This window comes from Thamnophis elegans, chromosome 1 (assembly GCF_009769535.1).
Source record: "Thamnophis elegans isolate rThaEle1 chromosome 1, rThaEle1.pri, whole genome shotgun sequence".
In the NCBI taxonomy this organism is placed as follows: domain Eukaryota; kingdom Metazoa; phylum Chordata; class Lepidosauria; order Squamata; family Colubridae; genus Thamnophis; species Thamnophis elegans.
Genome location: NC_045541.1, coordinates 172,828,802 through 172,849,724, shown reverse-complemented (window position 1 = coordinate 172,849,724; position 20,923 = coordinate 172,828,802). Strand labels below are relative to the sequence as shown.

The 20,923-nt window shown below is 46.6% G+C and overlaps 1 protein-coding gene across 1 annotated transcript in view; it reads left to right on the top strand.

The window, feature by feature from the left end:
• SLC25A42 (solute carrier family 25 member 42) overlaps positions 1–15,631 on the top strand; it is a 38,992-nt gene extending 23,361 nt beyond the window's left edge. Inside the window, exons 3-9 of the mRNA XM_032215923.1 lie at positions 1,458–1,583; positions 4,824–4,935; positions 8,015–8,040; positions 10,042–10,208; positions 11,098–11,214; positions 11,879–12,030; positions 14,640–15,631. Of these exons, the coding sequence (XP_032071814.1) occupies positions 1,497–1,583; positions 4,824–4,935; positions 8,015–8,040; positions 10,042–10,208; positions 11,098–11,214; positions 11,879–12,030; positions 14,640–14,965 (987 nt within the window). The 5' untranslated portion in view covers positions 1,458–1,496 and the 3' untranslated portion in view covers positions 14,966–15,631. The remainder of the gene's footprint in view (positions 1–1,457; positions 1,584–4,823; positions 4,936–8,014; positions 8,041–10,041; positions 10,209–11,097; positions 11,215–11,878; positions 12,031–14,639) is intronic.
• The last annotated feature ends 5,292 nt before the right edge of the window (positions 15,632–20,923 follow it).

The following is a 20,923-nucleotide window of genomic DNA, read 5'->3' as shown; positions in this document are numbered from 1 at the left end:
AAAGGGATACAGAAGGGATGGGACAATTCTCCAGTCAACAAAGCAAAGCAAGTTACAGTACAGAAGTGGATGGTCAAAAAAGGACTACATAACCCATGGTGTGCTAGTTACACCCATGATTTTATACACACACAGGTCTCAAAGTAAATGTCGTCTCCTCTCTTTTGGAAACCATGTAGAACTTAGAAGGTCCTCCTTAAATTTACATTACAGGTAGTCCTCGACTTACAACAGTTCATTTAGTGACCATTCATAGTTACACTACACGGAAAAAAGTGACTTATGACTGTTTTTCACATTAATGTTGTGGTCTGCCAGTGGAGCTGGTGGCAGACTCAGACAGTGAGGAGGCTGGGGAGGAACCTGGGCCAGTCCTGGAGTCTGGGGAAGGCTCTGATGAGGGCTCTGTGTCGGAGGCAAGAGATGGGGCCAAAGCCGTCTGACAGTTATCAGCTGCCTTCGGAGTCGGAGATCAGTGGGGCAGAAGAACAGCTGGAGCCTGTTCCCTGTGTGCATGCGCAGAGCTGCCAGGAAAAGGGAACAGCTAAGGAACAAGGGCCGACTCGGGAGTAAAAGCACAGGTGGATGATGAATGGCTCCTCCCATAGGGAATAAATAAAGAGGAGCAAAAGGGAAGTGGAGTTTGCAGGAGACAATTAAGTTCAATTCATTAGGGTGAAAATCTGTTCCCGACTTCTTGCCAAATATTTTCTGCTACAGAGTGGCGTTTGGAAGATATCGGCCTGGCAACTCTCCAAGCCTGATAAAGGCGTGTAGTTGTGAAATCTCATGAAAGACAGTTGGCCGGGACTTTGCTGGAGAGGAATTCCCTTTAACCGAAATAAAAGAGGTTTTATCAGGACGAGGAGTCGGCTTCATGAACTTGGGAAGCCTTGGGCCGAACAATTTATGACCGTTGCAGTGTCCCCAGGATTATGTGATCCCCTTTTACGACCTTCTGGCCAGCAAACTCAACTCACTTAACAACCGTGTGACTAACTGAACCAAAACAGCGATTCACCTAACAACTGGGACAAAATTCACTTAACAAGTATCTCACTTAGCAACAGCAATTTTGGGCTCAATTGTGGCCGTACGTTGAGGACTACCTGCATGGTTTTAGTGTATTTTTTTTCTTTTGTTTTTAATTGTTACCATCCAGACATCTGTTTGGGTTAGTATCCAAATTTAATAAATTAATATTGTGCTTTTTTAGGGGGGGGGGAAACAGGGGGAAGGGCCAGCAGTGCAAATAAGGAGAAAGAGGAGACAGTGAAAAACGGAGCAATTGAAACAGATCAGTCAGATTGAGTTTCTTTAAAGTTTTGTATTTTGAAAAACGAATGTTCAATCTTTCATTCTTTCTTTCTTTCTTTCTTTCTTTCTTGCTTTCTTTCTTTCTTTCTTTCTTTCTTTCTTTCTTTCTTTCTTTCTTTCTTTCCTCGTCTTCTCTTTAGGAGGCTCAGTTCTCTTCCTAGCCAGCTTCTGAGCTTGGTATGGATAATGGTAGAGCGGTGGAAGGTCAAGTGGGCTTAAAACAGAAAGATGCGGAGATCAGAGTCCATGGACGTATCCTGCCGGAGGTGAGCAGTTTACGTCTTGCTTTTTCATAACGTGACTGTGGCCGTGGAGCAAGTCAGTACAGGTAATCCTCGACTTACGAGAATTCATTCAGTGACCGTTCGAAGTTGCAATGGCGCTGAAAACATGACATAGGCCAGTGACGGCGAATGTTTTTTTCCTCGGGTGCCAAAAGGGCGTGCGGGCGTGTGATAGCGCTCGCATGTGTGCCCACACCCATAATGCAATGCCATACCCCCCTCGCATGCGCGCACAACAACCACCCCCGCGGGCATGCGCACAGGCCTCACTGAAGCCTCCAGACTACAGTAGGTCCGTTGGGATGTTTTTTGTCCTCCCCAGGCTTCAGGAAAACCCCCTGAAGCCTGGGGAGGGCAAAAAGCAGCCCAAAGGGCCTACTGGAAGTTCGTTTCTGAACTTCCGGTAGGCCGTTGGGCCTGTTTTTTGCCATCCACAGGCTCCAGATGCTTTCCTGAAGCCTGGGGAAGGCGAAAAATGGCCCAAAGGGCCTACTGGAAGTTCGTTTCTGAACTTCCGGTAGGCCGTTGGACCTGTTTTTTGCCATCCACAGGCTCTGGATGCTTTCCTGAAGCCTGGGGAGGGCGAAGAACTCCGGTAGGTGGTTGGACCTGTTTTTCGCTGCCAACAGGATCCAGAGGCTTTCCTGAAACCTGGGGAGGGCGAAAAGCGGCCTCTCCCCACCCTTCGGAAAGCTGAAAATCAGCTGGCCAGTGCATGCATGTGCGTTGGAGCTGACAGAGGGCAACGCCTCACGTTCCCTCAGATATGGCCTGTGGCACACATGCCATAGGTTCGCCATCACGGACTTAAGACTGTTTTTCACACTTATGACCATTGCAGTGTCCCCATGGTCACCTGATCAGAATTTCACACGGTGGGCAATTGATTCATTTTTATGACGGTTGCAGTGTTCCAGAGTCCCTTGATTCCCCTTTTGCGACCAGCAAAGTCAATGTGGAAGCCAGGTTCACCTAACAATTGGGTTAGTAACTCAACAACTGCAGTGATTCTCTTAACAACGATGAGAATGGCAAAACGCATTTAACAAATGTCTCACTTAACAACATAATTTTTAGGCTCGATTGTGGTCATTAGTCAAGGACTACTTCTCCTTTAAAGCTATATGCAGGGTTTATTACAATTGCTTAACAGACAGCACGTAAAGAAGTATTTTTTGCAATTTATGCATTGGGAAATAAAAGTTTCAGTGCCATTACTGAAAAGGCTTTGTGGAAATGAATAGTGTTGATGTCCAAAGGCAGCATTGCAATATGAAAAAAAAGGCTCCTGAACAAAGAGATGGGAGCCAATGCTCCTATAGAGTTAGTTCTCGACTTACGACCACAATTGAGCCCCAAATCTCCGTTGCTATTTGTTAAGAGAGTTTTGCCCCATTTTATGACCTTCTTGCCACAGATGTTAAGTGGTGTGACTGGGAGGCATCTCCAATTGGGAATGTGCCTGATTGGATCATGGGATGGACATGTGGGTGCTGGGCAGGGACTTGAACTTTCACTTGAGTGGGGAAAACCTGGAAGCTTTCAGATTCGGCTTTTCCCAGATGTGCCAATATGACATCGGTAATAAAATGGAACTTTGAGGAACTTCAAGCCTCGGAGTCGTCTTTCGCTGGGGTGTTACTAGGACCCCTGATATCGTGAACACTGGATCCGGGGGACACTGCAGCCGTCATAAATATGAACCAGTTACCAAGGATCTAAATTTTTATCATGTGACCCATAGAGATGCTTCACTGGTCCTAAGTACGAAAAACAGTCATAAGTGGCTTTTTTAGGTGCCCTTGTAACTTTGAACGGTCATTAAATGAACTGTTGTAAGTCAAGGCCTAACTGTATGTCCTCTTCTCTTGTTCCTCTCCTGTGGTTTGAATCATATGGTTACAAGTTTGAGTCTCTTGACTCTTAACTCTATATCAGAGATCTCCCAACCTTGGCAACTTTTAAGACTTGTGGATTTCCAACTCCCAGCCAGCATAGTTGACTAAGGAATTCTGGGAGTTGAAGTTCACAAGTGTTAAAGTTGCTAAGCTTGGAGACCCCTGCTCTACATGAATGGCTCTGCTGAGTTTGTTCTGTTGTTTTTTTGTGCATCCCAATCCTGCTGAAGACCCAGATTCAGGTCAGTTGAAGACTTACTGGCTGCATTCATGTCATATTGCAAAGCTTGTTCAGGTGACCCTTAGTTAGGTATTTTGTGGCTTAGCATGCTGAGCAAACCCTGCTTGTGTCATTGTAATTCATTAATCCAGTGGAAAGTCTTTGTGTAAATGATTAAGTATCATCATCATCATCTTTTAAGGATCCCATAATCCCTTGTAGGGTGGAGTCTGGGCAACTGAATGGAGCTAGCAGAGTGTTTTAATGGCCAGATGCCCTTCTGGTCGCCAGTTCAGAGTTTTGTTCAGCAGATATATTCTCATTGTGCCCAGAGAGATAAATATTTACCTCTACCTATGATCAAACTCACAGCCTCTTGATTGTGAGGTGATCGTTCACCTCTAGTTCACCTCACTCCGTGTAAATCAGAGGTAGTCAACCTTTTTATACCTACCACCCACTTTTGTATTTCTGTTAGTAGTAAAATTTTCTAACCGCCCACCGGTTCCATATTAATGGTGATTTATAAAGTAAGGAAGTAACTTTACTTTATAAAATTTATAAAGCAGAGTTACAGCAAACCCCTACCGCCCACCATGAAAGCTGGAACGCCCACTAGTGGGCGGTAGGGACCAGGTTGACTACCACTGGTGTAAATTATTACCATATTTTTTGGAGTATAAGTATTCCCCCCTCACCCGAGCACTCTACAAGCCTCCTAAAGGCCATTCATGCCCTTTTTTGACAAAAACTGGTCCCATTTTTGTGAAAAACAGGCCACTTTTGGGAGGTGTGCAGAGTGCAAAACCGTTTTTTTTTAAAAATTCCTCTTCAAAATCTTGGTGCGTCTTATACTCCGGTGCATCTTATACTCTGAAAAATACGGTAAGTATCCCCATTAGAAACTTTTGTACCAGATTCTGCTGCCAGTTTAAAAGCAAAGGAAACTTACCAATGACTTCCACTAAATAAAAATGTCTGCCGTTGCTTAAGAGAGAGAGAGAGAGAGACAGAGAGGGGGGGGAGGGAGGGAGGGAGAGCCCTAGCTGCTATTTTTCTGCTCCATGATTTAGTCTCTAACATGTTCTGGTTTTTCGGTTCCAGAGTGCTGAAGAGAAAAAAAGTGTGATCAACTCCTTGGTGTCTGGGGCATTGGCTGGCGCTGTGGCCAAAACAGCCGTGGCACCGTTGGATAGAACGAAAATCATTTTCCAAGGTAGACATGAGAGTAGGATGGGAGAAATGGGGGGGAGTCCTCCTATCTTTCTCACTTTCTCAGTGTCAAACTCAAGGCCTGGAGGCCGGATCCATCCTGTGGGGTGCTTAGATCTGGCCCGCAGGACCTCCCTGGAAACAGCGAAAGACCGCCCTGTGGTGGTGCCTCTGCCAGCAAAAATAGAGCTTGGGAGGCTTTTGCTGGAAGAAAGTTGCAGAAGGCCATCGCTGTTCTAAGCCAGGCTTCCTTAAAAAGCATGAAGCAGAGTCTTGGTCCCGGCAAAACCTCTGTTATTTACACGACCGTGAATTCCTTTCATTCGCAGTCAGCCAGGCTTGGCAAACAGTCTTTCAGAGGAATATTTATCAACACGAACCTTATCACGCTTGGAGAGCAGCCATATACCTAGTTTCCAAATGCAGGGCAAGGCAAAACTTGCCACATAGTCTCTTATAGTTACAAACAGAACTTTCCACTCTTGAAACGACCCTAGGAATGAATTGTTTCCTGCAAAAGCCCACTCCCCGTTAACTCCTCTTTTGTGTCCTATGGGAGGGGCCTATCACCTCCAAGGTGTGGCTTTACTGTTCAGTCGACCCTGCTTTCTTAGTTGTTCTTGTCTTCTGACAGCTCTGTGCATGCGCACACTGGGAACAGGCTCCAGCTGTTCCTCTGCCTCACTGCTGTCTAGCTCCCTCTCTGCCTTCAATGCAGAGCCCTCATCAGAGACTTCCTCAGCCCCCACGACTGGCCCACGTTCCTTCCCAACCTCCTCACTGTCCGACTCTGGTGCCAGCTCTGAGTGACGTCAAGCTGGTCATACCTACCCTGGCCACCACAACCCCGCCTCTCCCGAGATCAAACACAACCCTGATGCGGCCCACAATGAAATCGAGTTTGACACCCCTACTCTAAATGAGTGTTTTTTTTAAATTTGACAACTTTAAGATGTGTGTACTTCAACTCCCAGAATTCCCTAGCCATCATACTGGCTGGGGAATTCTGGGAATTGGTCCACGCATCTTAAAGTTGCCAAGTTTGAAAAAACACTGAGGTAGATGTATGGAGTTCAGTTCCCAGAATTCTCAATGGTAGTCTGGTGGTTGAGGAATTCTGGGATTTGGAATCTGTAGATCTGCAAATTTGGACCAAGAACTGCAATTATTCCTGGCTTGTCATTGCTCTAAACCAGCTTGGAAGCCAGATTTGACTGCTGCCTTTAAAGTCTGGCTTGATAATGAAACAAAATGGCAGGATTTGGAAAGTCTGCATGCTTTTTGTTTTGTTTTTTTTAAAATCCTGGTTAATTTGTAATTAGTTTGTTCAACCATCTTTCCCGAAGGCCTTTGACAAGCCAGATATAAGAAGATTTTAGGTGTAATGGTTTGTGGAAGCAAGTCTAGCATATTCTTTAAAAGCAGGAGTGGTGGGGAACCATGGCCCCATTAATTTTTGTGGACTTCAACTCCCAGAATTCCTGAGCCAGCATGGTTTCTCTGCGTTAGAGCATATCTAATAATTTTCTTGTTATTTTGGACAGGTGGTGATAGTTTATAATTCACAGAATGCACTTCTTTGGTTTCTTTTTTCTAATATTCAGATAAAACTTTCTTTCCTATAACTTAAATTGATTATTCACTAACCTGGATTGTAGGATGGTACCGAAGACAGTAAGGACCTCTTCTTGTGACATCCTTTTAGGGATTTGAAGACTATCCTCTTAAGACTCAATATTCTCACTTCCTTCGATCTATTTGCAGGACTTAGTTTTTTGGACATCTCTTTCTATTCTCTCAATCTGTTCTAGTTGTCTGACTCCTCTTTAAAATATGGAAACCAGAGTTGGATATACTGTTTGAGGTGGGATTTTGATTAAGGTAGAATGGAGACAAATTTGAATTCCTTCTGTCATTGATAAGCATGTCAATCCATCTTCTCATCGTAGCTTATAATAAAAAAGTTGAAGAGCACAGGGCTAAGGACTGGGTCTTATTGTAGCCCTACACCAGTGGTCGGCAAACCACGGCTCGCGAGCCACATGCGGCTCTTTAGCCCCTCGAGTGTGGCTCTTCTGCCACCGCTGTGCCACCTCACGTTCCTTGTCTTCCGGCCGCGGCCCCACTCCGTGGAAAACATAGGCGTGTGCACGCCCCGCGCAATTACAACCCGGAGCAGGACCAAATCCCCTCTCCCAACTGGCCCTTCTTCCCTCGGAGGGCTTCGGAGGGAAGCTTCTGCAGAAGCCTGGGTGAGTGAAAACAAGCTGTGCGCGCGTGCCCATGTTTTCCATGGTGTGGAGCAGCGACGAGGCTCTGCGCGGCTGGCGATGACTCCGGAGGCCATCCGGGAAGACAAGGAACGCGAGGGGGACCCCGCCTCCTGCAGAAGGCCTCCAGAGTCATCACCGGCCACGCAGAGCCTCGCCGCTGCTCCACGCGGTATTTTGTGGACAGAGACAGACAGACAGAGGGACAGAGAGAAGGAGGGAGGGAATCCGAGAGAGACTGACAGAGAGAGAGAGAGAAAGGGGGTGGGAGGGAGGAAGAGACAGACAGAGAGACACACTCACAGAGTGATTAAGTGAGTGATAGTTGGCCACGCCCACCCAGTCACATGACTGCCGAGCCACTCCCACAAAACAGACCACACCTTCTTTTGGCTCTCAAAAGAAAGTTCAATCGTTGTACTGTTGATATTTGGCTCTTTTGACTAATGAGTTTGCCGACCACTGTCCCACACCAATGTTTCTCAACCTAACTTTAAGATGTGTGGACTTCAATTCCCAGGATTCCCCAGCCAGCATTCTGGGAGTTGAAGTCCACACGTCTTAAAGCTGTCAAGGTGGAGAAACACTGGCCTATCTGACCATATCTCCCTCCAAGCTAATGTGGACCTGTTGAGACATTAGATGCCAATTCACAAAGACAGCGGAAATGGTTCCCTTTCTTGGTTGGGGTGTTCCAACCCAGAAACTGACTGAGTGCAAAAATGCTGATTTGGGGCATGGATTAGGTCTGCCCATAGATTTCTTAGTTGCAGTGCTGATCTGTGTATGACTTCTTCTTTTTTCTGTTTTCAGTGTCGTCGAATAAATTTTCTGCTAAGGTAAGGTGAAACATCCTTCTCTTTTTTCTAAGCTTCATTGCAGGTTGAGGGAAGGATTGAATCTCACTGAATTGCTCCCATGGGTCACTCTCATCTTAACACCCTGCCCCTCCTTCTAGCCTCTTAAGAGACAATGAAAATTAGTCAAAACAGAGCTACTTTTAAACGGTAGGCACATTTCTGTGCCGTGGTGGCGCAGTGGCTAGAGTGCAGTACTGCAGGCTACTTCTGCTGACTGCCGGCTGCCAGCAGTTTGGCAGTTCGACTCTCACCAGTTCTCAAGGTTGACTCAACTTTCCATCCTTCCGAGTTGGGTAAAATGAGGACCCAGATTGTTGGGGGAAAGAGGCTGACTCTGTAAACTGCTTAGAGAGGGCTGTAAAGCACTGGGAAGTGGTATATAAATCTGCTATTGCTATGTGCCAATTGAAGTAAAATTGTGGGGTTAAAATTCCAGCAAAAGAATAGACATTAAAAGAGGAATTGAACCCTCATAAGGAATCTGTGCAGCTGATTGCTAACTCCAACACAGAGAAAAAGAAGCCTTTGCTCTATGTAAGGAGGCAAATCATTGGATGTGACATTGACTTATCCTATAGTAGCATCTGAGGGGGTCTAGCGGCAAAAATCTTTCCTTCTCGCTTAATTGCCTCTCCTCCATTAAAAGAAAGGGACCCAAAGGTTCCCAGTGTTTCTGCTGGACTCTGGCACTGGGCTCTATTATCCTGTTTTACATGCTCTCTCTCTCTCTCTCCACTATGGCTTAAAGGAGTAGTCAGATTTTTTCTTCTTCTTCTTCTTCTTCTTCTTCTTCTTCTTCTTCTTCTTCTTCTTCTTCTTCTTCTTCTTCTTCTTCTCCTCCTTCTCCTTCTCCTTCTCCTTCTCCTCCTTCTCCTCCTCCTCCTCCTCCTCCTCCACTTCCTCCCCCTCCTCCTCTTTCTCTTCCTCCTCCCCTCCTCCTTCTCTTCCTTCTCCTCCTCCAACTTTTCCTCCTCGTCTCCTTCTCTTTCTCTTTCTCTTCCTTCTTCTCCTTCTCCTCCTCCTTCCTCTTCCTCCTCCTCTTCTCATACATTTTATTGTCTCTCTTCCTTCTTCTCTTCCTTCTTCTCTTCCTCTTCTCCTTTTCTTTTGCCTCCTCCTCCTACTACTACTACATCACCAACTTTTCCTCCTCATCTCCTTCTCTTTCTCTTTTTCCTTCTCCTCCTCCTTCTTCTTCCTCTTCCTCCTCCTCCCCCTCCCCTTCTCTTCCTTCTCCTCCTCCAACTTTTTCTCTTTCTCTTCCTTCTTCTCCTTCTCCTCCTCCTTCCTCTTCCTCCTCCTCTTCACATACATTTTATTGTCTCTCCTCCTTCTTCTCTTCCTCTTCTCCTTCTCTTTTGCCTCCTCCTTCCTCCTCCTCCTACTACTACTACTACTACTACTACTACTTCTCCAACTTTTCCTCCTCATCTCCTTCTCTTTCTCTTTTTCCTTCTCCTCCTCCTCCTTCTTCCTCTTCCTCCTCCTCTTCTCATACATTTTATTGTCTCTCCTCCTCCCCTTCCCCCTCGCCTTCTCTTTTGCCTCCTCCTACTTCTCCAACTTTTCCTCCTCGTCTCCTTCTCTTCCTCTTCCTCCTCCTCCTCCCTCTTCCTGAGAACTGTGGGCAAGAAGGAGCAGCAGAGGTATATTTGTTCTGGAGCAAGTTTCTTCTGAGAGTTCCCAGTCTTGGCATCTGTTTTTCTGGGCTTACCATGGTCCAACAGCCTGGTTCCAGTTTCTGCATCATCTGGGTACCTCACATATATTGCCGTCGATGAAAGAAAGGCAGATACCAACCCATTCTGTGGGACAACAGGAACAACATTTTGAGGGGACCCCATTGAGTTGCAATCTGAAAACGCCCTGCATCCTGCCTGCCCTAGCCCAACCTTCCCTCTCCAAATTCCCTCTTAAAAAGCTCACAGCTCCTTTGCCTTTCAACTATGTCACACCTAATCCAGTTCCTCGTCTGTCTAGGAGGCCTACCGGCTGATCTATCGTACCTACCTCAGTGAAGGCTTCTTCAGCCTATGGCGAGGCAACTCGGCCACCATGGTCCGGGTGGTCCCCTACGCTGCCATCCAGTTCTGCGCACACGAGGAATATAAGCAGCTTTTGGGCAGCTACTATGGCTTCCAGGGAAAGTAAGTTGCTATGGAGCCTCAGTCTGACTCAGTCTCGGTCCTTAAAAGACTCGGCCTGAGCGTGTGGGAAAGACATTGTCAGGGGCAAGAAGCTGTTGTGGCCCACCAGCGGATCTGGCAGCAGATTCGGACAGTGAGGAGGTTGGGGAGGATCATGGGCCAGTCCTGGAGTCCGGGGAAGGCTCTGATGAGGGCTCTGTGTCGGAGCCAGAGAGGGGCCAGGGCTGTATGCCAGTTATCAGCTGCCTTCAGAGTCAGACATCAGTGAAGCAGACAAACAGCTGGAGCCTGTTCCCAGTGTGCGCATGCACAGAGTTGCCAGATGAAGGGAACAGCTAAAGAACAGGGCTTGAGAGTAAAGGCACAGGTGGATGGTGGATGGTGAATGGCCCCTCCCAGAGGAAATAAAAGAGGAGCGAAAGGGGAGTGGAGTTTGCAGGAGACAATTAGTTCATTCCTGCATTCTTGGCAAGTATTGCGGCGTCTGAAAAATATCGGCCTGGCCGCTCTCCAAGCCTGATAAAGGTCGGTAATTATGAACTATCTTGAAAGACTGTGGAAGAAGACAAGCTTTGCAGGAGAGGAATTCACTGTACATTAAATAAAAGGGGTTTATCGGGATGAGGACTCAGCTTCGTGCTGCTGGGGAAGCCTGGGTCAGAACAGGGGTTGGACCTGGGCCTTTGTGGTTTATAAATTTTGATTCATTTCTTAGCCTGATGTATGAATCCTGCCAACTGTACTTTTGTGGCAAGGGAACACAGCCAGAGTTTTGGAATGAACAGTGTTCAGTTTGGAAGCTTTTTTTGCCCAGTCTGGAGTGGTCTTTAGGATCTAGTTAGCCAACAACCAAAGAAATTCTCCTTTTCAAATATTATTTTTGTTGTAGGGCGCTCACCCCTCTGCCCAGATTCATCGCAGGCTCTCTGGCAGGGATCACAGCTTCCATGTTGACATACCCCCTGGACCTGGTCCGTGCCCGAATGGCAGTAACGCCCAAGGAAATGTAAGTAGGGAGGTGTGGGAGGTGTATTCTTTTAACAATTATTGTTCCTGAAAACATACATAGTGAAAGGTTGGAGCACAGAGCCTCATCCCAATGAAAACTTGCTTTGATCTCTTTCGAAGCCAAGAAAGTTTTGCCAGTTATGACAAAAAGAGATAATTTCTTCTGCAAAAGGCTTCCTTCCACTCCAGGATTGTAATTGTTTCAGTAATGCACTCATGCGCATATGCGCCGTCTCCGACGTATTCTTGGCATCACCTGGCATGACAAAGTTCCAAATAGCGTAGTTTTGGAACGTGCTGGAATTTCTAGCATGTATACACTATTGAAACAGCGACGTCTACCCTGGCTTGGGCATGTTGTGAGAATGGGCATCTCTTTGTTTTGGGAAACAGTCTGCTCGGCTCCAAAGTCTCTCATTGTTTGACCTTGAAGTATCGAGATTATTCCAGGCCACAGACGGTGCACATGAATCCCTTAATTCCTTCCCATACATACATACATTCCAATCACCTCCCCCACCCCATCCTTGGTTGTCTGGCTGTGAGCGAAAGTGCAAAGCGAGTCAGCCTTGACTTTCTCCCTGCGGACTTCTTTCTAACTTTTATCTGATGTTGTCAGGATTCTAGTCCACAATGTAGCCTATTCCATTTTCCTTTGGCAGGTACAGCAACATAATTCACGTATTTATGCGAATATCTCACGAGGAAGGATTGAAAACCTTGTACAGGGGCTTCTCACCTACCATCTTGGGGGTGATCCCTTATGCTGGTTTGAGCTTCTTCACTTATGAGACATTAAAGAAGCTACACGCAGGTAAGGACAATCAAGCCAACATGAATATATGCAGGTAGTCCTCAACTTGCAACTGTTTGTTCAGTGTCCATTCTAAATTAACAACATCACTGGAAAAAAAATGACTTACAACCGGTCCTTGCACTTATGGCCATCCCAGCATCCTCATAAACATGGAAACGTAGTGAAGCATGCAAACCAGCATTTGCATTTCTGGAGTCCGTTGAGGACAGCACATCTTTCTCCTTCTGGCCTGGCCACTTTTTACAGAGACACGATTAAGAGAGTTTTAACAAACTGCATCACTGTTAGATTTGATGGCAATACTGCCTCAGATAGAAAGTCCATACAGAGAGTGGTGAGGACAGCAGAGAAAATTATAGGAAGCTTGCTTCCCATTATTCAGGATACTCTTATAAGCGCTATGTGCTTAGAGACCCCACACACACCCTTCATGGTCTGTTTGTGTTGCTATTTGTAGTAGGACTGCCAGATGCTGTAACAGCTTTGTTCCCTAGGGATGCGGAGCCATACCTACCGGCACACGAGCCGTCAGCTCCAGCGCGCATGCATGCGCCGGTCAGCTGATTTTCGGCCTTCTGGAGGGCCAAGAGAGGCCATTTTTGATCTCCCCAGCCTCCAGAGGCTCAGCTTGGAGGCGAGCAGTGCGGCGCACATGGGGGAGGGAATCAAGGGGGGAGTTGTGCGCGCATACGCATGCAGGGGCACACTTTGCATTATGGGTGCTGGCACGCAATAGCGTGTGTGCCCTTGCATTTTTGGCAAACCCCCCCCTCCCAAAAAAAAAAGGTTTGCCATCACTGTCCTAGGCCATTTGTCTGGTAAACTCGCAAGATTCGTTTTTCTTGCCATGTACATGCATCCATCCGAACTAGACTGTGTTGTTTCTTTGTGTCATATAATAATATACACTATATTGCCAAAGTATTTGCTCACCCATCCAAATAATCAGAATCAGGTGTTCCAATCACTTCCATGGCCACAGGTGTATAAAATCAAGTACCTAGGCATGCAGACTGTTTTTACAAACATTGGTGAAAGAATGAGTCGTTCTCAGGAGCTCAGTGAATTCCAGCGTGGAACTGTGATAGGATGCCACCTGTGCAACAAATCCAGTTGTGCAATTTCCTCGCTCCTAAATATTCCACAGTCAACTGTCAGCTGTATTATAAGAACGTGGAAGTGTTTGGGAACGACTGCAACTCAGCCACGAAGTGGTAGGCCACGTAAACGCGTCCAACATCAGTGTGTGACCTCCCAAATGCGCTTCTGGAAGAATGGTCAAAAATTCCCATAAACGCACTCCTGAACCTTGTGGACAGCCTTCCCAGAAGAGTTGAAGCTGTTATAGCTGCAAAGGGTGGACTGACGTCATATTGAACCCTATGGATTAGGAATGGGAGGTCACTTACAGTAAGTTCATATGCGAGTAAAGGCAGGTGAGCAAATACTTTTGGCAATATAGTATATGTGGGCATATACATAATTTTGCATGTATTTATTTATTTTGTCATGTTTATGTAGTGTATACTGATGGTGGTGATCCTTTGAGAGCTGTATGGAAGGAAATTTCATTTAATGCATGCCGATTAGTATACATTCACAGTGACAATAAAGTTATTCTAAGATCTAAGATAAGATAAGAACATGTGATCAAAATTCAGACACTTGGCAACTGGTTCATAATTATGACAGTTGCCGTATCCTGGGCAAAAAAGTCACTTTTTGCAACCTTCTGACAAGCAAAAGCAATGGGAAAGCCAGATTCACTTAACAACTGTAACACTAACCTAACAACTTCAGTGATTTACTTAACGGCGGCAAGAAAGGTCATAAAATGTACCACTGCACCACCAGGGCTCAATGCTGGTCTCAAGGATTCCTTAGAATGTGCTTCTCCAGGAATAAAGAGCCAGCTTGGCCTAGTGATTAAGGCACTAGGCTGGAAACTAGGAGACTGTGAGTTCTAATCCTGCCTTAGGTACGATAGATAGATGTTCTGACCCCCCTCGTCCCACACCAACACACTCCAAGTCAAAGATACTTTACGGAATTTATTAACAGACAGACAGGTCCTTGGCAGCAAACTGGCACAGATAAGCCTTGGCAGCAATCCAACACAGATAAGCCGTGGCATCAATCCAGCCTGCCAGGCTCACAATACTGTTCCCCAACATTTGTTAATGTGTTGACTTCTGCAAAAGGGGCATGTGCACAAGCATTCCTTTTATAGTCTGGAGAGAAGCCTAATGACCACCAGCTGAGTGCAATTACCTCCTGTAACTGCGCAACTGTTCCTTATACCTATTAGCTCTCCGGTGCCAGGCATCCAGGAACAACTCACTGCTGACGTCAGGATCACACTCCCTTGTCTCCTCCCCACTGGTCCAAGGCTCAGGCACCTCCTGGTGGCCAACCAGCCTCTCTGCGCCCTGTCCAGGATCCTCCACATCCTCCAGAGCCGACTCATAGGGCCCCTCGCTGTCGGAGTCTGGTGGCAGCTTCAATGGCTCCTGCTGGGCCACAACAGATAGATAAAGATAAGCATCTGTTTGTTGTCTTTCTAAGCATCTCCACCTCGCCTCCTTTTCTTCCTTTTTCCTCTCCAGATCACAGCAATGGGAGAGAACCTTACCCCTTGGAAAGGCTTGCGTTTGGGGCTTGTGCAGGCCTGATCGGGCAGTCGGCCTCTTACCCTCTGGATGTGGTCCGTCGACGGATGCAGACTGCAGGGGCGCTGGGCTACTCCTCCCAGTCTATCCTCCCCACCATGAGGGACATCATTCGGGAAGCGGGACTCGTCCGAGGCTTGTACAAAGGGCTCAGCATGAACTGGGTCAAGGGTCCCGTCGCCGTGGGCATCAGTTTCACCACCTTTGATCTCATGCAGATTCTCCTCCGTAAATGGGAGCGCAGCAGGAATGTGCAGAGTTAACGCCAACTCTGCTGCCCGGGGGTTTCCTTGTGGAGAGGGAGTGACCACCATGGTGGTGCCAGTCAGTCAGTGCTGATGAACCAGGAGAGACAAATCCTCCTTTTTTAAAACCCTTTCCCTCATCCCAGACGAGATTCTCACGGTAGATCTGAATGACCTCGGAGACTTTGATTTCAGACACGCAGATTCCTCTAACTGTGGCCATCTCCTCTCCGGTTTCCAGATTAACGAATGTGCAAAGAAACGATAGTAGAAATCAGTGCAGGATTTTCACTGTTTTTACGATGCGATCTACACCCCCCCCCCCTTGAATTCTCCGAAATAGAGGAGAAAAGGAACCTCAGCAGCAGCTGAGGTAATTTTATCGGTGTCAAACCTTTCCCCACACAACTCTTCCTAATCCCCTTTTATTTTTAATTTAAAAATAATTTGTCCACAACTCTCCTCGCCTATCGTTTTCCTCTTGGAAGTGCAGTGCCAGATTGGGGTGGGGATATTTTTTTCCACAGAGTTGACTAAAAAAGGAGGACACCTCCTCTGGCATTTTTGGGTTGCTGGAAACCAGGAGATCTTAAATCAACAAGTGGTTCAGGTTGTTACCTTCCAGAGCAGCATTTAAATAAAGGATTTTGTGTTTTGTTTTGTTTTTCAAAGGAAAAAAAAAAAGCAAGAACAGCAACCACTTAACCAGATAGGTTTTCCCTTTCCCGTTGGAGATGGTTCCACTCGGGGGGGGAAACATTACCAGCGCACAGTGTTAACTGGAAACTCTTGCTGTCTTGATATGCTCCCCGTTTTCATTTCTTCAGTATTATCCATATCATTTTCCCCCCGTAGGGAAAAGGGTAGAGAATGGAGGCCATAAGTGTTTGGTTGGATGGAAGGAACGTGAAGGGATTATGAGCGCCTGAGAATCTCCTCTTCCTATTTTAACATTAACTTTTGCCGGGTTCTCCGATTGAAGGAAGAGCCCTCTGGCTCTTTCTCTCTGGGCCCTCCATGCTTCGTGCGTTTTTAAGATCTTGCTCGCTTGAAATAGGAGGAAACACACCTGTTGGCAAAACCGGCAGCCTCATGTTGTAGCCTCCTTCCTAAATAGTATAATTTTACTGCCTATTTTCCCTTTTTCTTTACTGCTGCTTGTCAAGAGTGGAGAATACCATTGTGCCATGTTGGGCAAGCTTCCTGTGGCAGCTTATATATTTCCTGCATTTTGGTCTCTCTGGGTAGTTTTTTTGCTGCTTTTTGCTCTTATTTCTCTTTGCTGTTTTCTGCTTCGTTCAACTTTAATGCCACTTTGGTTTGGGGTGAGGTGGGGGATAGCAACAGATTACCCCCGATGCGATTCTCAAGTCCTTCTCTTCTGGCTAAAGCAGAGGTGGGGAACTATGGCCCTTTTTATGGCTTGTGGACTTCAACTCCCAGAATTCCTGAGCCAGCATGGCTCAGCTCAACATGGCTGGCTCAGGTATTCTGGGAGTTGAAGTCCACAAGTCATAAAAGGGCCATAGTTCTCCACTTCTGGGCTAAAGGAAGAAAGGAGGAATGGTGTATGTTACGGGGGGGGGGGGAAAGTGCGTCTGTGGCAAGACTAAAAGACACTCGGTTGTGAACTGACATGGATCCTTCCCCACATTTTTTACAACAGGCTGGAAACTGACTCTGACATTTGTGGGCCACAACATATTTTGTGGTGATCTACATGCACTACGGCCCCTCCACACACACAGCATCCTAATGGTTCTTTCTATGATCCTAGAAATTCTACAAATTCACTTGTTGATTCTTGGCAACTTCGCCGTTCGAATTGATTCCTGCAAAGGGGCTCGGAATCTAACGGAAGCTTTTTGTTGCCGTAAAGCGTTGGCTGCATTGGAGATGCTGTAAGCATTTTTTTTTTTAAGAGGCAGAATTCAGAATGTGATGCGTAGGTGTTGCACACACAAAACACGTTGGCTGTGAGCAGCCTCAAGGCTGCTTAGCCTCCGACATGCACAAGTCGAATCACAAATCAGTAAATGTGAAAAATGTCTCAAATTGAGACTTATGAATATGAAACTCAGCTCTTTAGAAGGTTTTTCTTCCGATTTTAGAATTTTTTAGATCCCCACCCCATCCCCGTCCACTGCTTAAGCTTGGTTGCCAATCTAGCTTGTTATTTTTTTAAAAAACCTGCTTTATATACTTAACATTGCACCTACCTTATGGTCTTGAATAGAGCCTCTTGGCCAGAAATGTTAGACACTATCACAAAACATCCCCTGGTCATTGTAATCAAATCAAATTCATTGGGGATGTATTGGATGTTTAGCTGGGGAAACCTGCTACAATTGGGATTAGTTACCTATTTGTGGGGAGCTAATGGGGGTCTCCCTTTTCTTCCCCAGTATCAACTCAGCTGGAGAACTTTACCAAGGCAAGTTCAGCTGTGTGGTTTTCTCTCATCTGCACATTCCTAAGGTAGCGTGTCTAGACCAGGGCTCTCCAAAACTTGACAACTTTAAAGATTTGTGGACTTCAACTCCCAGAATTCCCATGTCTGGCTGAGGAATTCTAGGAGTTGAAGTCCACAAATCTTAGAAGTTGCATGTTTGAAGACCCCCCCCCCCCCCGTCTAGAGCAGAGGGAGGAGAATGAAGGCACCTTTATGACTTCTGGACTTCAACGCCCAGAATTCCCGAATCCTGCAAATTGAAGTCCACCAGTCAATAAAAGGGCCCTCATTTCCCCCACCCCTGGACTACAGTAGCTTTTGAAACCCGGCAACTTGAAAATGTGGACTTCCAACTCCCAGAATTCCCCAGCCAGCATGCTGGAATCCACACCTCTCAAAATCACCCAAGTTTGAAAAGCACCGCTCTAGAGTAAGAATAGCTCAAGGGCAGGTTGGCCTTCCCTACTTGGAACCTAGCCAGGGTCTTTCCTTGGCCTAATACTACTTTGGAAAGGTCAATGCAAACCGGCTGCCCTAAACAGCACCTTTCCTGTCAGCTGCCAACCTCCTTGAGCTGAGCAAGGTGACTTTTAGCAAACACTCAATGTTGTTTTTCCAGGGGTAACAGGTCAATTAGTTGACTGGTGTCTTTGCTGTAATTTGAATGTGCCTTTAAAAGGTGCCGGGTGAGCCTCTGAGCACAACAGGGCTGTTCTTGTAGGACAGCTGTGTTCAAAGTTGGGAACTTTAAGACTTGTGGACTTCAACTCCCAGAATTCCCCAGCCGGCTGGCTGGGGAATTCTGGGAGTTGAAGTCCACAAGTCTTAAAGTTCCCAACTTTGGATACTCCTGGCTTAAGCAAACGGACACCCCTGTTGTAGAACGAAGGGAACTATTTTTTTGACAAGTAAATCGGCAGGAAAATAGGATCCATTTCCTTTCAGGGGTTCCGACCTTTTTTTCCAGGGATTTCTGGAGAAACCACCCTTGATGTAGAAAATCTTTAGGATGTGTTCCAGGCAGGGCTAGTCCTCATTGCTTTGTGCAAACAGAGTATATGATTGCAAAGCCGCGACATGTTTCCCCCTGAGAGAGCTGCGAGAGAGTGTTTTGAAGGAAAGTGAGCTAGCTGCTAAAGTATTTGGCACCCCCGCACAGCCAAGTATTATAAAGGGTTCTCCAGCCTTGGGGACAATGGCGTTAATGGGGCGCGTGACACATTTGTGCAGAGCGTTGAACACAATGGCCTCAGCTGACGAGAGCTTCTCTGCACCTTGGCTTTTTACTTGGCCAACGATACTTTGTTTTATATAGATGTTTATAAAGATCTGTGCCAAGGGAGGAGGTATATTTAATAATAAAAAAATGAATTATCCAGTTTGTGGTGTATGTTGTGTCTTTCTTTCTTTTTTTGTCTAATTGTATAGAATTAGACGGCATTAATAATAGAAGTATCCCCAAACCTTTTTGATGACCACGACTAGTAAGAGTCAGATGGGACCTTAGAGGTCTCCTAGTTCAACCCCCTGCTCAAGCAGGAAACCCTTGATCATTTCAGGCAAATGGCGGTCCAATTTTTTTTTCCTTAAAAGCCTCCAGTGATAAGAGCACCCACAACTTCTTAGGGACGTGGTGACTCAGTGGCTAAGATGCTGAGCTTGTTGATCGGAAAGGTCGGCAGTTTGAATCCCTAGCGCCGTGTAATGGAGTGAGCTCCCGTTACTTGTCCCAGCTTCTGCCAACCTAGGAGTTCGAAAGCAGGTAAAAAATGCAAGTAGAAAAATAGGGCCTTTGGTGAGAAGGTAACAACGTTTAGTCAAACAACGAAGGACTGGTGCCTCTGCCAGCGAAAATGGACCTCGGAGGGCTGTTGTGCAGCTCTCCCAAATTCCACTTTTTGCTGGCGGTGGGTGCAAGAGACTATCACAGCAGGAAATGGAGCTCGGGAGCCCGTTTTCGCTGGCAGGGTGCTCAGGCCACCACAGGCGCCCCCAACATGAGTGACATTGGGTTGGTCACGTCCACCCTGGCCACGCCCACTCCCCCCCCCCAGGTCAAAACAACCCAAATGCCAGCCCTCAATGAAATCGAGTTTAACACCCCTGATCCATGGCATGCGAATCGTACCAAGCTTTGGCTTCAAATAGCTCTTCCCTCCTCCATTTTAATTCCTGGCTTAAGCTTAGATCAGTGGTGGGATGCTACCAGTTTAACAACCGGTTCAGGGATCGTGCGCTTTGCGGTTTTGAGAAAACGTCCCTTTCGCATTACTGCTGGGGAGGAAAACAGCTGAGGCACAGCAATCCACTCTGCCCATAACTCAGCTGAGAAGATATACCGTATTTTTCAGCGTACAAAACGCATCATTCCGCCTCTAAAAGAGCGTGGAAATGTTGGTGCGTCTTATACACTGAATACAGCCATTTTTGGCCTCCCAAAGCCCTGCCCCCGCATCCCATTTTTGTGAAAAACAGGCCTTTTTTCACCAAAACGGGGGAGTTTTTGCCTTCCCCCAGCCCTGCTGAAGCCTGCAGAGTGCTCCAGGAGGCCGGGAAGACAAAACCTTTTTCCTTACCTCTTTAAAATCTTGGTGCGTCTTATAGTCTGAAAAATACGGTAGGTCATTAAAGCGCAGGGGCGGGCCCACTTGTTTGTGTGAGCGAACCCAGCTGATCGTTGGAGCTACCGGTTTGCCCGAACCGGTAGAATCCTACCCCTGGTTTAGATGTAATATTAGGCTTAACCAGTGGTGGGATTCAGCCAGCTCGCACCTATTCGGGAGAACCGGTTCTTAACTTTCTAAGCAGTTCAGAGAACTGGTTGTTGGAAGAAATCTCTTTTGGTTTTTCTCCACTTTACAGGGCTAATCCTGTAAGGAAGGCAGGAAGGAAACATTCTGGTGTTGTTTCTAGCCTAATCTGTTACTCTTACAGAAACTGCCTCTCCAGTTAACCCTTGTTACATTGTAGCAGCTAAGGCGAAGCGCCCATCGACCTGAGTGACGTTGAGTTGGCCACGCCCACCCAGTCACATGACCACTGATCCCCGCCTACCCAGCTGGTCATCAGGGCAGAGAACCGATTGTTACATTATTTGAATCCCACCACTAGGCTTAACCATCTCATAACGGACGATGGCAACTTGACTGACCTGGAAGCTAAGTGGGACTTGGTCAGAATTTAGATGAGAGTCCAGTAGGAAATTGCAGGGGTGGACTTTAACTGGGAAGTTAAAAGAAGAAAATACCCAAGAGAAGGTGATAGTTGAGAACCTCTGTTGTATTTCCTGTCACCAAGGAGTCAAATATAACGAGGGGACGGGTTCTTTAGGTCTGATCATGCTGTGATTTAAGCCTCTTGTGTGAAACAAGCTACGGTGTTCTTCTGACCCCCTGGCTATAGAGAGTCCTCAACGTACGACCTCAACTAAGCCCCCTTCTGTTGCTAAGCAAGGCACTTGTTAAGCGAACTGTGCCTAATGTTATCTTTTTTTGCCACAGTTCTAAAGTTCATCACTGAAGTTG